General features: G+C 40.1%; 1 protein-coding gene across 2 annotated transcripts in view; it reads right to left on the reverse strand.

Moving 5' to 3' along the window:
• Positions 1-6,833: 6,833 nt before the first annotated feature.
• The window catches only part of ZFPM2 (zinc finger protein, FOG family member 2), a 308,698-nt gene continuing 299,009 nt past the window's right edge, over positions 6,834-16,522 (reverse strand). For both annotated transcript variants that reach the window (XM_057408222.1, XM_057408221.1), the window contains 2 exons: positions 13,065-13,289; positions 6,834-10,320 (listed from right to left, as the gene is read on the reverse strand). In XM_057408222.1, the coding sequence (XP_057264205.1) occupies positions 7,832-10,320; positions 13,065-13,289 (2,714 nt within the window). In that variant the 3' untranslated portion in view covers positions 6,834-7,831. The remainder of the gene's footprint in view (positions 10,321-13,064; positions 13,290-16,522) is intronic.

Here is a 16,522-nt window from a genome sequence, read left to right on the forward strand (position 1 = left end):
CTTATAGAGAGTAAGTTTCAGGACATGGGAAGGGATATAAAGGCCCTAACAAAAGGACTTAAATGGAGGAGATGAGAACCAAATGAGTGTGTATAAACCTTTTTTTTTGAGAGGAGAGTGCCTCCAGGTCTCCAGCAGTGGTAGATGGCACAGTCTGGTACCTTTCACAGCATGGACAGATGTGCAGGCTGTGGGGAAGAGGTCTGAAAGATGGAGATACAGGAGATGGGACAAGCCATTAGTATATCCATTTTCCCTCAGTAGTTCTTGTGCTAAACTATGTTTCTTCCCTTGTAGGTATCTCTTCTCCTTCAACAAGACCCAAATACTGAGATCCAAACTGTGCTTTTGCAGTAAGAAGAGAGAGAAATATCTCACTGATCTATTTCTATGTTTCTTTGAGACACAATATGAAAGGTAACAAAGAAAACAACCACTATTTTGAAAACCTCCTAAAAAAATAAATACTGTTCTTTTGCACCTCCCAACAGGTAGCTCTTTGCCTTTTATATGTTTAATCCTTTAAAATCAATCTTGTTTTTCTAACAAATCAAATGAGCGAGTTAGCCTGGGAGGGAGCAAGCTGTGCAGTGTCAGCTGGCCAGCAATAGATGTTCATGTTCTTGTGATATACTTGGAAAGCTTGTGCCTCTTCTACCCAGCGCTGCTCCAACAGAGAACAGCTCTGTTTCTGCTGGCCTCTAGAAGTGCCAAAGAACAGCTACCAGAGCAGCTGTCCCAGGCCCAGGCAGGTCCTTGGCACTTCAGGAGAACTCACCTGGCTGAGCCACGAGAGACCTGCCAGACTAAGGATGTGGGAAATGAGCTGTGGTGAGGGCATGGAGGGTAACCCTGGGCACACGTGGCTGCATCCCAGCACCCTGTACCTCACTTCTGCTGTGTACACTGCACTGCTGTGAGTTGGGCTTTCGGTTTTAAGGGAATGGGAGGGGAAGGAGTTTTAGATTAATCTATTTTTTTAATCTAATTTACATCTGCTGCAGAGTTGCCTTCCTTTGGTCTAGAAAAGAGTTCAAGGATTACCCAACTAAACAGATTTTTCATTTTTCCAAATTCTTCTTACTTTTTTTTTGTTGAAAGACATCTTTTGAGGGGCTTTTCTATTCTGCTTTGAAAACTTGTGGCAGTAAACCAACATTTTCTTTTCCCTTTGCATACTTACCCTAATACAGCAACATCAATCATAGGCTGAGATGGCTTCTCTCTAAAACAGTTTTCTTCCTTGATCAGTCTTTGAACCTACAGGTCTTTTATTAGATTCTATAAATGTATCTCCTGGGGTTAGCTTCATCAGAATTAGCATGAGATCAAAAATGTCAAAGCATCAAAGGAGCAGTCTGTTCTCCCTCAAGCCAAATGCCAATATAATTGGCCCACTGCTATTTTCCTCATACCCTTTAAGTCTAAAAATGCAAGGGGTTTACCAGGGCTTCCTCAAAAAAGGGTAAGCAAACAAATTGCAGGTGAATCCTCCCTAGTGACTGAATAAGCCAGACATGCAGAGACACTATTTTAAGGCTACATAGACTTCAAGCTGTTATTACCACTTCATATTTCAGCTTCTCCATCTACAACCGTTGAGGCTCACTCTTCAGACAGGACTGGGAGTGGCAAGACTGCTTTTGGCACTACATAGATTGAGGACTGTGGTTTCTATAGTCTGCTCTGTATCAGCTGGTCACAACTACAGAACAGAACTTCTGACATGCAGATATTTCTCTTGTTAAAGCAAGGAAATTGTTAGTGGATGTGAAAATCCTGGGAGAAAACTTGATGACAGATGGGCTTTCAAAGCAGTAGCAATGCTAGGGATCCTGAAGAGTGATTGCATTTATATGCAGCCATCACCGCAAGATCACATGAACCTGGCTTCACAGTTACAACAACACCTGGAACTGGGAAAGCTGAGATGAGAACTCCTTCTGAAGGTGTTTCCAGCTTTATCCAGTTCTACTCATCACACCTGTGGCTTTTCATACTCCCCTATCCAGAAGTTTGAAAGGAACATGGTTGTTCATAGTTATATGCACCTGCAGGCAAAACTGAGTGGTATGGAGCTGTTGTTTTTTTATTATTAATAGTGCTGTGTAAGGCTCCTGCCAGGCTGAGATGTTTGAGTCATGTGAATACTGCAGGACCTGTGCTTTACATGGGCTTGCTCATGGGCTGCCCCACAGTCAAGTAGGCAGCAGCTACCTTTCCCCACCTTGCTGGTGGAGATTACCACCCTCTCCAATACTCCAGCTCAGGTGGTTCCTTTCACCTGCCTCCAACCTGAGTCTGCACCTTGAATCAAGATGGATTAAACAGTTACAAACCTCCAAACAATGAAACAAAAAAAGCCCAAAAGAAAAGAAAACAAGACATTTATAAAACCAGCTAAGCTGGCAGGTGGCAAAAATGAGTGCATGGGTAGGTTGGAGAAGCACCTTGGCCCAGGACCTGTGCAAAGCAGCTGAAAGCAGAAAAGGGGAAAGCAAATTTGCGAGGAGGACAATTAGATTTGGCAGTAAATGAACATATCCTCATCCTTCATGCACCAAAATGTGCCAGTTACCTACGCAATGAGGATTAAAGGGTCTGGCTGTTACTTCTTCAACAAAGAATTTGTCTAGTCACCTTATTCAGCTGCTTGATTCAACTTCTTAATCTAGTTTAGGTTTTTGTCTCATTTGGACATGTTCATCTCTCTGTGTATGTCTTTTACATAACAGATGTGTGTCTGTGTATTAAGAAAACCATGTATTTAGAAGTTGAAACTGTCAGAATTATTTCTGTTCATCCCAGCTCAAAAGCTCATCTCACACCTCCGTTCACAATTCATTCATCCTGGGACTCCATGTGATGAAGAAACTTTAATTATGTGAGTGCAGATTTCCTGCCCACCTCCCTGACCTCTGCTCTGTTTCATTCCATATGAGTGCAACCAGTATGATTTTGGTTCATTTTGCTGTGGCCCTAAGGGGTCTCAAATGGGGTCCGGATTCAAAGCACTGTCAGCAAGCTACGTGGAAGACTTCAGACAAGAGGACCAGGCACGTTCACAGGCATAAATCTGAAGCTTGGCTATCTGACTTACCTCTAATGTGCAACATGGTCACACGCATCTGTTCTGTGCAGTGTTTGTTCTGACAGCTCCTGCAAGCACAGTGCCTGGGCCATGAAGGTGACCTGGAGGTGGAAAGACTCTCTTCCTCATTGTCAGTCTTGGGGAAAGTGAGACCGCCAGGAGCCAGAATCTTTGCACTGGCAGTATTCAGCATCTGGGAGTGATCTTCCAAGGATTTTGCCTTATCAGTATTTTAGACCTTCTCAACAGGCTTCCTGGGATGTGCAGTGGTTTTGTAGTGCTAACGCCTTGCAACTGCTGCCTTCTGCAGCCGTCAGTGTACCCATACTGCATTCTCCAGATTAATTAAGTGCCAATTCTATTTTTCCTTATCTTCTTTGCCCCCTCAGTGAGATTATCCCAAACCACCCTTCTTCCATTGTACTCACCATGGAATTTTCTTTATCCAGGTTTTCCAGGCTGTTCAGACCACCACCTCAGGTCTGCCTTTTTAGAGTGAATTCTGGTTCATAGTTTATGTACATTCAGAGCAATGAATTAGCCTGCTCCACCTCGACAGTGGTTGTGGCTTTAATATTTTAATTTCCTCATCAGGCTTTTTTTCTTTTTTTTTTCTATTTTTTTTTTCTTTTTTTTTTCTTTGTTTTCTTTTGTTTTCCCTTCTGCATTTCTCAGTGGTGCAGCATTTATTGTACAAGGGAGCAATCACCTCAAATGTCCTCTTGGATTGTGTTTGGAATGTGACTACTACATTCCTGTGGGCAGTGTCAGACAATGAATGTAGTGCATAGTTATTAAGTAGAAATGAGAGACTTGGAAAGTTAGCAGTGTGGATCCACAGCAAGTATCAATGATGTAGTTTTATGGTTATTTGTAGCAATGAGAAAATGTTATCAGAACCCCAAAGTTATTACAAGTAATTCAAGACAAACAGACATCAACTTGTAGCAATTCACTTTACTGCTTGCATTAGGCATGTCCACCTGATTTATGGTTACAATGAGAAAAATCACCATCATGTAAAACAATCAGATGGCAATGTGAGAGATTGCATCACAATTGTGTGAACATGCTGGTATGAATGGGGACTCACAACAGCCTTTCAAAGTCTGAATTTCAGGATACAGACAAATAAATGAGATAGACAGGGATGCAGCCACACTAGTTCTGAGCACTACATGTGGATGGGATGTCTTGTGAATAAGGAAATCTTCCTTAAAAAGACAAAAGTTGAATGCAAACCCCACCAGGCAATCAGTACACAGGGAGCTGGGCAGGAATCAGCTCTTCTAAATACTAGGCCTTCATGTGGAGCAATTTTACTATTTGTAACAGAAAGCCAGGAAATATTTGAATAACTTTTGTTAGGCTACTCATCTCCACTCAACAGATCCAAAGATTTACTCACTGACTCCAGCTGACCGGGATTAGCAGATTCAAACCATTTAACCGAGGTGCTCTGCTTCCTGCTGAGTTCTAGGTATCAAAGGCTCACTAAGGATGGATCCTCTTTGCACAGGTGATTTAAGAAATAACCAAAAAACCCACAAAACCTTAAAAGCAGAACTAGGAAAGAGTCTATATTCAAGGAAAGTTTTTAGCAATAGGAGTTTACCTGTTCTATTACCACCTTGAACACATGTGTGGATATAATCTGAAGATAATACAAATAATCACTGGTTCAGAAAACACGTTTAAGTAGTTTATTCCTGTTGTGACTTAAAAATAGGTGTGGGTAAAGCTCCCAGCTGAGATTAGGCCAGCATTGTGAAAACTGCTTTCAGAGACAGGAGATAGATTTCTGCTGGCCAAAGTGTTTGTATTCTTATTTCAGAAGAACAAATTAAAAAATAGGTGCAATAAAGAAAGTGGGGGAAAAAAAGTTAAAATAGTGCGTGAAGTTATGCGAAAACGTTGTTCCTGAGCCCAGCTATGTGAGCAGCTATCTTTATGAAATACTATTTTAATAAATATATAAGAAATCAAATATCAGTAATTTATATTTGCTACCCATCAGGCTAGTGTTAAGTTTTACTTTCAGAGAGTGTGATGACATAACTTTGAGGTTTAGCACGTGTCAGAGCTGCCAAAAGCTCCTGTGAGGTGAGTAAAATGAGTAGAAAATGGAGTAACTCTCTACCCACAGATAAACATGATGTGCTTGTTTTGAACTTATAAAAATGGGACCAGTCAACCAAATAGAAAATTTATAATGAGAAAACGCTACCAGGTATGTTCTGTCATGTAAAGCAATTGGACTAGCCAGTGGGAAGAATATAATGCAGCATAGCAGGCTTTAATTTACCTCTGGAATATATCAGGTACTCTCAGCATTTCCAGATCAGAAATGTTTTGTGATAAGGCTCTTTCCTTTTGGCACTGCTTTTGTGCTACGTATTCCCTTTAACCCTCATATTCTCCTTTACTTTCTCATCGTCTAAACACATCCCTAGAGCTCAGCAACTGTAAATTACACAACCTGTGGCTTTTGGACCAACTTCACCTAAAAGTTTTCATCTATGTATGTGGACCTTTCAGAATTAGCTTATTTCAATCCAGATGCAATTTCTTAGTTCTTTAAACCAATTTTGTATAATGGATAATTTTTTTTTATTTGTCACCAAGGAGGTCAAAAAGTACCACCTAGCTCAAATATTGTGGAGTCTTAGATATATTGGTGTGATACTTTCTAATAAATGTTTAAGTAATAATCATGAATGATTTGCCTGCTTTAGTCGCACTGTATTTGTAATGCTTTTTTTCCTTCACAAGTCTTATTACCCAAAGTATTTACTATCGGACCAATTTTAGCCCTACTGAAATGAACCTGTAACACCTGTTACCTTTGTTGAGAGTGAGAATTAGCACAATTTTAAGCACTCTTTTTCTGCATTTAAACTTCAGCTAGCTATTGGTTTTGCTATTAGATTGTATGTACCTACACTTAGAAATGAAAAAAAGGACAAATTCAGTTTCAAAGTACACAGAAATGGGGCTGCTAACAATCAGTGGTACTTCATACTCTTCTACTAGACTCCAGCTGGCTGGTAAGCTGAAATAGCATCCTTTTATGTATTTTGTTCTGTGCTGTTTCTTTGGCTGATACAGGAACTAAATTACATACAACTCTTTACATGACTATTCAGGTCATGGTTTTGCTTTCAAATTTGTAGGACGAAAAATGCTTCAATAGGTCACTTTTATAGTATGAATTTTTAAATGAGAACAGCATTCAGGAGACTGAACAATTGCAACTGAAGGGCATTAATTGTGCAATTGTTCAAATTTTACTATAACATAAATTATTGAACAGTATTTCTATATTGAATTAGTGGAGCAAACTGCTGTTCTATTTAAACGAACGCTATTGTTTTTCATATAAGACCACTGAAGATGTAAAGAATCATGCCAGTGGTATTATGAAGCAGATTGTTCGATGACTTTGACATATGGAGGTACTATCAGTGAAGTAAGTCTTCAGGAGCTCAAGTAGAGAGAACAGTCTTTCTGGTTTCAGACCTTCACCCTTTTAGTTCACCAGGTGGTCTGACTTAGTTGTACTACTGACCTGTCAGCAAAGACTCCCTTGAAGTGGAGGCATCCTTTGTACTAATTTTCTCTTTGAACACTTTGCTGCTATTGAAGAGGTGGCAATGTTTACCTAGTTCTAAGAGCTTCCCTTCACAGTTTGTAAGCTCCAAATGCTCCTTGAAAAACAAGGTAAAACAAATTTAAAGAAATGACTGTCAAACTTCTCCAATGATCTGGAATTTTATTCCATCCATATACATGCATAGTAACAACATTTGTTGAGAAATTATTTCTATCAGAAGTAGAACATTATCTTTGTGATCACCAGTTGCAGTATTGCTACTCTTATATTTAAATATATCTTATATATGAATTAGATTCATAATTGCAGCATTGAGTTTAGGGTTTTGTTTTAGACTGTGCCTTTCAAAAGATAAAACTGATTGATATGACCTCATTACTTACAATACTGCTTCCAGTAATTTTGTTCATTCTTTATAAAGTATTGCATTTAACAGCAAAGGTTTAAAAATTGAGACAGAGATGCATCAGCGAAAGAAAATACAAGTACTATACAAGAAAAAAAAATGCCATCTTCATTTAACGTACGTTTCAGATTAAGAAAGTGGACAGAAACATACTGCTACATACAAATGCAAAGCCTAATGACTAAGGTACTGTATCTGCTAAAATATAAAGTGCAAACTGAGCCCAATTGTTCAAAAAATTGAAATTTTAAGGCGAACTCTACAGCATAGTTGAAACTTCTTTGCAAGTTATATTTTAGCATATACATATATCTGCAACAGCATATAAGAAAAAAAACAGGATACACAAGTGCTTTTGAAGCTATTTCTAAAATGCTCTTCTGTATTGTTTGCGACTATTTTCTTTAAAATCTACTATACAGTGCAAACCATATGTGCTACACAATAACTATACAATAACATTACAAATGACTTTAATATAAAGTTTTTAAATAAAAAATAACATAACTACAGCTATGAATACTGCTGGTAAAATAAATTAATAGTTTTGAAAATGGCACCAATAATACACTTTACTAATGGACTGTAATGAAATTACACCTTTAAGTCTTCAACTTGGCAATAGTGAAATCTCCTGATTGTCCAGATGTAATTCAAACAGCTTTCTTTAGACTGTATGGAACAATATGCTAAACACAGGTACCAAAGGTGACTGATTGTTTCATTTGACATGTTCTGCTGCATGTGACGAGCAATAAAACTTCTTATGAGTTATAAAGTTTGAAAGATTGTTGAACTGGATGTCACACAGTCGGCAATACTTTCCACTGGTTGGGGCCTGGGTAGAACCATTCACGCCTTTAGCTATACTAGACAACTGTTCCTCTGCTGTAGGAATTGTTGGAGAGACATTTTCATTTGCAGTTAAGGGATTCTCAGAGATCCAAGAAGGAGACTTGTGCCCATCTTCATGTGGAGGATTCTGGGAAATGTTCTCTTGCTGTGGGTTTGCGGCAGGTCTTTCCTCCTGTTTTAGTCCCCCATTAACTATTACCATGCCTCGGTTTTTTGGCAATAGTGGAAGAGACTCTTTCTTCTGCACAGCACATCCATTTGAAGGCACCTGGCCTTTAGGAGATTCACTTTCTGTATTTGTATTTTGATCTAAATCAGTATTATGAATGACGAGAGAACCAGAAATGTAATCACTTGGCTTTATTCCATAATATGGAGAAAGCTGATCTGCTCCTTTAGCTTTCTTTATTGCTCCAGGGTAAAGGCATTGTGGAAGAAACAAATGTTTGTTTTCTTCTTTTGTAGCAATAAGCTGGGCCGCTTCACTAAAGACTTTTAGTCCTTGAAGTGTTGCTAAGTGTGTGGAAAACAAGTTTCCATTAGGAGAAGCCTGTTTTGAGTTTCCATTTTTCTCACATTTGATTACATTTCTCTCATAACTGACATCTGGGCTGTTTCTTTCACTTTCTGGGTTTTGGAACACCTTACTGTCGAGTTGTCCCAAGTCGTTACGCTGATGGGCAGTGACAGGGCAAAAATTCTGCTTGTGAGCCAGGTAATTCTCTACCTTGTTAAAACTGATCTTGCATACTGTGCATTCATGGTAGTCCAGCAGCCTTTTGGGAGAAGTGGATGTCCTCTCTGATGGGGGTAAGCACTTTTTACTGAGATCTATTGGCACATCCATCTCCAAGCAAGACACAGTAGAGTGGGGAGTATCACACTTTGAAACTGGAACACACTTGTTAATAGACAGTGAAGTTTCCAGGTGCTTTGAGACTATTCCTGGAAAGATATCACATCGTGGATGGTAACATTCTCCAAGTCCCTCTGTAGACTCTTGAGTAGATGTACAAGGATTGGCAAGATTAGCCACTTCTAGAAATCGCTGTTGAACTAGTGGTGGCCTTTGCTCTTGCTCTGGTAGGCACATCTCATACATCTTCCTTCGCTTCCTAGTACGCATTGTTCTCTGCATGGCAGGCACTTTGTTGGAAGCTGACCTCTTCAGTGGAGGATCATGCCGAGTGGCACAGTAATACTGCTTGTGGACCATGTATGTTTCATGTCTGCTGAAAGTAATATTGCAAGCTTCACATGTGGTCTTGTTAGGATCACTCTCCCCTTCTACTAAAGGAGCATTGGGATTCTTCACATCAGTTTTCCCATTTATCTTATCATCACCATTACTTGCAGCTGACAACTTCTTAGATTGTGCTGTAAAGTCTTTTTCATGACTTTTATTGTTTGGCCCAATCAAATCTAAAACATTAGAAGAATTTATGCAAGATGTCTGCAGAAGTTGATTATCTGGATCTGACGTGTGGGGACCTGCATTCAGGATGTTTATAGAGCTTTGGCCATTACTGGGACTTACAGCTTCTGGTATTTTTTCTGGAACACTGGAAAAATCTGGTGACTTTGCCATCTGCTGCCATCGGCTGCTGCAGTAATGCTTTTTGTGTACCAAGTAGTTGTCCAAATTATTGAATGTTATGTTACACTCAAAACATGTAGCCCCTTTGGGCATCAGAGGACTGTAAATTACAGGAGGGTAATTGCTACTTCCATGCCTTAGTCTTCGATGGACCAGTTCAGACATTTTGGCTAATATCTCTGAAGCCTGAGGAACCACAGTGATGTCTTGGGGAAAAGCAAATTGGGAAAGAAAAGGTCCCATTGGGAAAGAAGGACCAATATTAGGCTGAACTGGCGATGAAGCAAGTCTTGGACTGGATGGTTCAGATTTTATTTTAGTGTATGAGAAACTCTGCTTATTTGTTGCAGGCTGGGTTTCTGGCCTCTGGTTTGGAAGGAAAAGGGGAGCCTTTTTTTCACATTTATCAAGCTCTGTATCAGAACTTGCATCTTTAGTCTGCATGGTCTTTTGGCTCTGGGGAACATCATTTCTGCTCAGCAGGTCCGTTGCTGGCTGCAAACCTTCTTCGTTTCCACTTGGAGAGTGTTCGACGTCACTTTCTCTCTGAATTTTGTTGCCAGCGACATGTAACTCTTGGTGCTGCAGTAGCTCCCTCTGAGTTTGGAAGCCAAAATGGCAGTGATTGCATCTAAAAGCAGCTTGAGTAAGATGCGAGAACAGGTGCTGATGAAAGTTAATCACCGAGTCTGCAGTGTAAGTACAAACTGTGCATTTCAGACTAGCACCAGGAGGGAGAAATTCTTCCATTTTCACTCCTATAGAAAAAAACAAGTAAAATACAAAATAAAGTGACCATTTTGCCCTTTGTGAAAATCAGTTGGACAGAAGGAACAGTGAGAACAACAAATTTTCTTCTGATGGGATAGTATCAGTCATCCTGCAAATACTTGAAGTGATTCAGAATTTCTTTCCTCAAACTGCTACAGGATATTCTCAGACTTCTGCTCTCTGTTGGAGAGCCTTAGTATCTGCATGCATTTAGCAGAGATGAAGGGAAAGAACAAACACGGGAAAGAATAAAAATAGACTGGATTTATTCTAAATGAAAAGGTCTTAGAAATTACAGTTTTAACTAAAGGAGACATAATGTTCCCCACACACAATCACTGGAAGTTTTGAATGCCCAGAAAGCACATCAAGGTCAAGAGGCTCAAGATTATGATGTGGCTTGAGGTACAGCCCTCAAACTTAGAGTGTCTGAAAGCCACAGACAGAGCAGAAGGAACATTTTGAGCATTACTGACACTCAGCTCTTTGCCTGCATGACTTGGCTGTAGTGCGGGAACAGGATACAGATCTATTCTCGTCAGAAAGGACTGATGAGTCGCATTCATTGTGAAGGAAGGAGGAAGAGTAAGATACGGCTTCACCAACATTTTATCTTCCACATATAATGGCCACAGACAACTAATGCTGTAATACACCACTTTTTCCTCATGAAATCAGTACAGCTTTCCCTTTCAAGAACAATACATTCAAAGCCACCTTACAATCATTGCTGAAACACAAAAACATGTTTCACGTTATAAAGAAACTGAAAATGCTTTAAAAACAGATAAGACCAAATTTCTCTACTGCTATAAGACAGATTTCGATTACCTGTTAGACATTAAAAACGGAAAAAATGTTGGTAGGGCTGATATTCAGAATCTAAAATGGATATTTGTTCTGTCTACACAGACACACACACACATACCATGCCTTGATCACTAGGTTCATGGTAGTTGGCCAATAAAAGCTGTAAGAATATTGTGGTTCAGTCTCTGAGAAGTCCCTCTGTTGTACCTGGAGGTCCTTGCTTCTCCCCTAGCATCAGTGACTCACACAGTTGTGAGCAACATTTAAATTTGACCTATTCTTTGCCTCAGAGGCCTGAAGGGAGCTCAGGAGATACACAGCACTTTAATCGGTGCTAGTTCTCTGTCAGGCACTTTTTCACCAGGAGGCCATATGAAGCTTGAGCTCCTCCACTGCCACAAGATTGTGTTTCACATGCTCCCACATCATGTGATACTTTCAACACCTAAGTCAATGGTATGTCACTAAATGCAAAGAGCTGAAGCAACCCTTTTATCCAATGGCTAATATTTCAGGATTTTCTTCTCCTTGGGGAGAAATGAATTTGTTATGCTCCAAAAGTACCTGGTCTTAATTACTAGGCTATAATACATGCTGGGCTGCATTCACCTGCTCTTGTTGAAGCTGTTCCTACTGTTCTGCTGTTTCACTGAATCATGAAATATTTTCTATGTTAGAGACAGATAATGACAATAGTCTGATATTCAAAGTTAAGATCTGGAAGCACAGAAAGATCAGATTTCTAAATGAATAGCTAAGTGTTGTCCATGTTGTGTACATATGAAAGTTTCTCAGCACTCTTCTACTCCTGGTAGGTACCAAACTCCTCCAAGGAAACACAATGCCTTCTAGAGTTGTAATTGCTGCCCAAGTATCAGAGAAATATTTTTCACTGCACCAAGTCCATACAGCAGACTCCTACTTCCCCAGGAGTTTTTACACTGCAGCCAAATAAAGCTTTATGCTGTGAATAAAGCCCACATTAGTGTCCTTTAGACTCCATCCATTTAACAGGAGGATCAGAACTCCTGTAGGGCCCTTGCCTTTTTCCAGACACAGCTCTGTACACTAGACAGCACACCCCACATAACCTAACACTGTGGTCTTTCTTATTTGTAGGTTTTCTCTGCTATTGAAAGCTCCAGTGCAGAATGTTCTGCAAACTTGTGGCTGAGTCACCATCCCTGGAGGTATTTAAAGGATATGCAGATGTGGCACTTGAGGACATGGCTTAGTGGTGGACTCAGCAGTACTAGATTAACTGTTGATCTGAATGATCTTCAATGTCTTTTCCAACCAAACCAATTCTATGATTTGATGATTCTAAAATACTATCTCGATTTTATAAAGAGGAAAAAGAATATTGTTATAAAACACTAAGTTCTTATGAAACAAGTGTTCTGGGAAAAGCACACTGTCCACAGAGTGTTCGTCCCTGGTCCTTAAAGCCTCCTAAGAAGCCTACTCTAGGACTCCAAGATCTTACTTCAGCAGGACTTGCTCTCTGAGGGTGTGTTTCTCTGCTGAGCATCAGAACAGGATAGTAGAGATTGTAGTCTAGCAGACTCATGTTTGGTGGATGGAATCCTGAAGTAATTGATTGAATTTCTCAGAGAAATAGCAGCAATATGTGTCTGATTCCTGAGCATACCTTCACCAGTAATGTTGCCTGTATGCGTGTATACACATATTAAGGGAGAGACAGGATTCAAATGAGGATTAGTAGATAAGAGAAATGATACTGGCTACCTGGGAGAGGTGCTTGGTTTAGAAGACAGATCAGAAACTCTTGACATTTTGGTAGCGTCTACACCCAACACTTGCATGTATATGGGGCTATATAGACATGGAATGTCTACAGTGAATAATTCTTCAAATAGCTAAATCTAGCAGATAATACAGGAAAATACATGGTACTTACCACTGTGAGAATTTAGGTGCATTTCTAGAGCTCTTGCATTAGAAAAACTTTTGGTGCACTGTGGAAAGGGGCAGACACTGGATATCTGCTGAGCACTCTCTTCGTTCTCTTCTGACAGCTGAGGTCCCTCTCTTTGCCTCCCACTGCAGTAATACATGAGATGGGCCTGCAGGTTCCGCTCGCTTCGATACCAGATGCCACAGGACTTGCAAGGGAATATGTCCTCTACAAGCAAACACAACCAGGTGCAGGTTAGCTATGGTGTACTCAGTGCCAGCCAATTAACACAGCTGGATTAATTGCCCTCACTTCCCTATTAAATACATGCTTATTTAATAAAAACAGAACCGTGGGTTTATGAAAATGTCATTTGCAGGTGGGAGAATGAATGTGGGAGACAGTTGTTTCTTTCGGAAGGAGATTTTAAAAAGTTACTAAAAAAACAGCTGAAAGTTTCTGGCATGTAATTACTTAAAAGAATGAAATTAAATTGTTTGTTGTGAATACGCAGTACCCATTCAGGACCTAAGCTCCATTTCCAGTACCTCGCTACCGATAAGTGACATATTTCAATTGCAGGGTTTTGTTTTTTTTTTTTTCCGTATGCACAAGTCTGTCCAGCGTTGGGCCTTGGAATTTTTGAGTGCTAATTGCAGATCATTCTGAAGAATGTGTATTTTCAGAATGCTTATGCAGTTATTACTGTAAAATCCTGCTGTTCTGGTATCCAGGAGGCCAGAATAGATTATGTTTCCTACAGTGTTGAATGTAATATTATACTAAGCAGCATGTTTGTCTCCTGGGTTCCTCATGTTATTAATATTAGAAGTTAAAAATTCTAATGTACTTTTTCTTATTTTTGGTAAATTGTAACAGTTACACTTTTCACTATGCAAAGGATATTTGCTAAGAGTGATTAAATTCTTCATTGCTTTCTATCCCAAAATGTCAGCACCCTCTCTGAGGGCAAGACAATGCAGAGGTTGCACAGAGTGCTTCCCAGCAGCAGAGGGAGTAGATATATTTTGATCATATACTGAAGGCTGCATACTTTACTCATGTGAAGAGTGATAATGAATACTGTGTATTTACATAAAGCAGATAGATATTTGATTGCTAATACCCTATCCAAATGGCATCTAAACAGTGCATGTTGTGTAGCTATCTCAGAAGGACAAAAAATGTCTTTCTGAAAGCTGAACTTGCCACCCTATCAGTAATAACAAGGAAGAAATCCCAGCCCTTTAGGGTACATCTTAACTAGTAAACAGTGACAGGAGCCTGACTAGAGCACTGGAACTTCTCGTTTGTATTGTTAAATCACGACAGTGATCCCTTCCACACTTTTGGCTTAAATCAATTAATGCCTTCACCATTCCTGCATACAGCACAAGAATTGCCACAGGTCAAGGATCATTCCCTACAACTGGTTTGGTCACTTCTCATCTGTTTTTGAGACTAAGAGAGGATAAAATTGTGAGTGCAGCCAGACTGTGCCAGCTGACCTGAAGATCAGAGAATGGGCAATTGCAGTCAACATCAAAACACACCTCAGTCAACATAGAATCATAGAATGGTCTGGGTTGGAAAAGACCTTAAGATCATCAAATTCCAACCCCCTTGCCATGGGCAGGGACACCTCACACTAAACCATGTCATCCAAGGCTCTGTCCAACCTGGCCTTGAACACTGCCAGGGATGGAGCATTCACAACTTCTCTGGGCAACCCATTCCAGTGCCTGACCATCCTTACAGTAAAGAACTTCCTCCTTATATCCAATCTAAACTTCCCCTGTTTAAGTTTTAACCCATTACCCCTTGTCCTATCACTACAGTCCCTAATGAAGAGTCCCTCCCCAGCATCATTATAGGCCCCCTAAAAACATCAAAACTCCCACTGACTTCAGAATGCAAAAAAGCTGCTAGTGAATGTAATTAAGTTAGTCTTGAAGATGGTTGGCTGCTCTGAAAATATGACATGTGTAGCTGATGATGTAATTCATTATTCATGCCAATCATATGTTTAATTTCAAATACTCATGAGTATAGGACAATGGACAATTGCTTTCTTCCGATTCCTTAAAGTGAACAAAGTTGAAGGCTCCAACCCACCAAAATGGATGAGTCTTTTATTTGTTAAATATCTACAAATGCAGCCAAAATTTACATTGCTTAGTTTGCTGCTTTGACTCCACTGCTAATGCTTGTCTATTTTTCTGCTCATGAATTTATATAAAATATTTACACCACTACCAGTTTCTATGTTTTCCTTTGCCACAAAATAACTGTGCATGATTTTTAGGCATAAGCATTCAACAAGCAGCTAGTGTTCCAGTATATACCACTATTAAACTATTACTGATATAGCTTGCATCACTTGAAATGTCCATCTGTCCTGGGTTCAGCAGTAGCAGTCATGTTTCTCCTTCTTGGTAGCTGGTCCAGTGCTGTGTTTTGACTTTTGGCCTGGGAACAGAGCTGATAACGATGTTTTGGTTTGGCCAAGGACTTTGTGAGCCTCATGCTCTGCCAGGGAGGAGGGGAAGCCGGGAGGAAGCAGAGACAGGACACCTGACCCAAACTGACCAAAGAGGTATTCCATACCACAGCACATCATGCCCAGGAGGTAACTGGGAGTTAGCCGGAAGGGCTGGGAGACTGCGGGGTTGGAGGAGGTATGGGTCGGTGCTTGGTCGGGCTGGGGGGCAGAGTTATCGGTTGGTTGGTGGTGAGGTGATGTATTCTCTTCCCTTGTTATTTCCTTTATCATTGTTATTATTGGTGGTAGCAGTAGTGATCTGTGTTATACCTTAGTTACTAAACTGTTTTTATCTCAACCCGTGGGCGTTGCATTCTTTTTGATTCTCCTCTCTGTCCCTCCGAGAGTAGGGGGAGGGAAAGAAGGGGGGGAGTGAGTGAACGAGTTGCCTGACTGGGTTTAAACCACAACACCATCTCATGTGAAAGCTGATTTTACAGCATTTGTTTTTCACTTCAAATGGTTTAAAGAATTGAACTGCTAGGTTTCCATAGAAAAGCCCAAAAATAGTTATCAGAAATTCTGATACTGCATCAAGTCCTATTTGAATTAATGTGACTGCATTCCATCACAGAATTGAACTTTCTGATTATTTTAATAAATTTCCAGCTATCCTTATTTCCTATGAGCTAGATGGCTCTCTTGCTCCAGTTATGGAGCTGGTGAACAGGTGACTCCCATTAGATGTTATGCAGAGGAAATGTATTTCAGGAGTTTTGTATGGTGAGAGGGTGGGATTCCATGGTGAACAATGTATAGGGATGGGACCTGAAACTATTACTCCCCCGAAGTAATGCAAAACAGATAAAGGCTATTTGAAGTTAATGTTCTGCTAAAGCCCAGAGTTTGCCTCCTGTAGATTTGCACAAAAAATACACCCTCAGCTGAAACAAGCTGTGAATGAGACTTTACCCTAAAG

This window comes from Pezoporus wallicus, unplaced genomic scaffold, assembly GCF_028554395.1.
Source record: "Pezoporus wallicus isolate ANWC-B61680 ecotype Strahan unplaced genomic scaffold, APGP_CSIRO_Pwel_v1 contig_3815, whole genome shotgun sequence".
In the NCBI taxonomy this organism is placed as follows: domain Eukaryota; kingdom Metazoa; phylum Chordata; class Aves; order Psittaciformes; family Psittacidae; genus Pezoporus; species Pezoporus wallicus.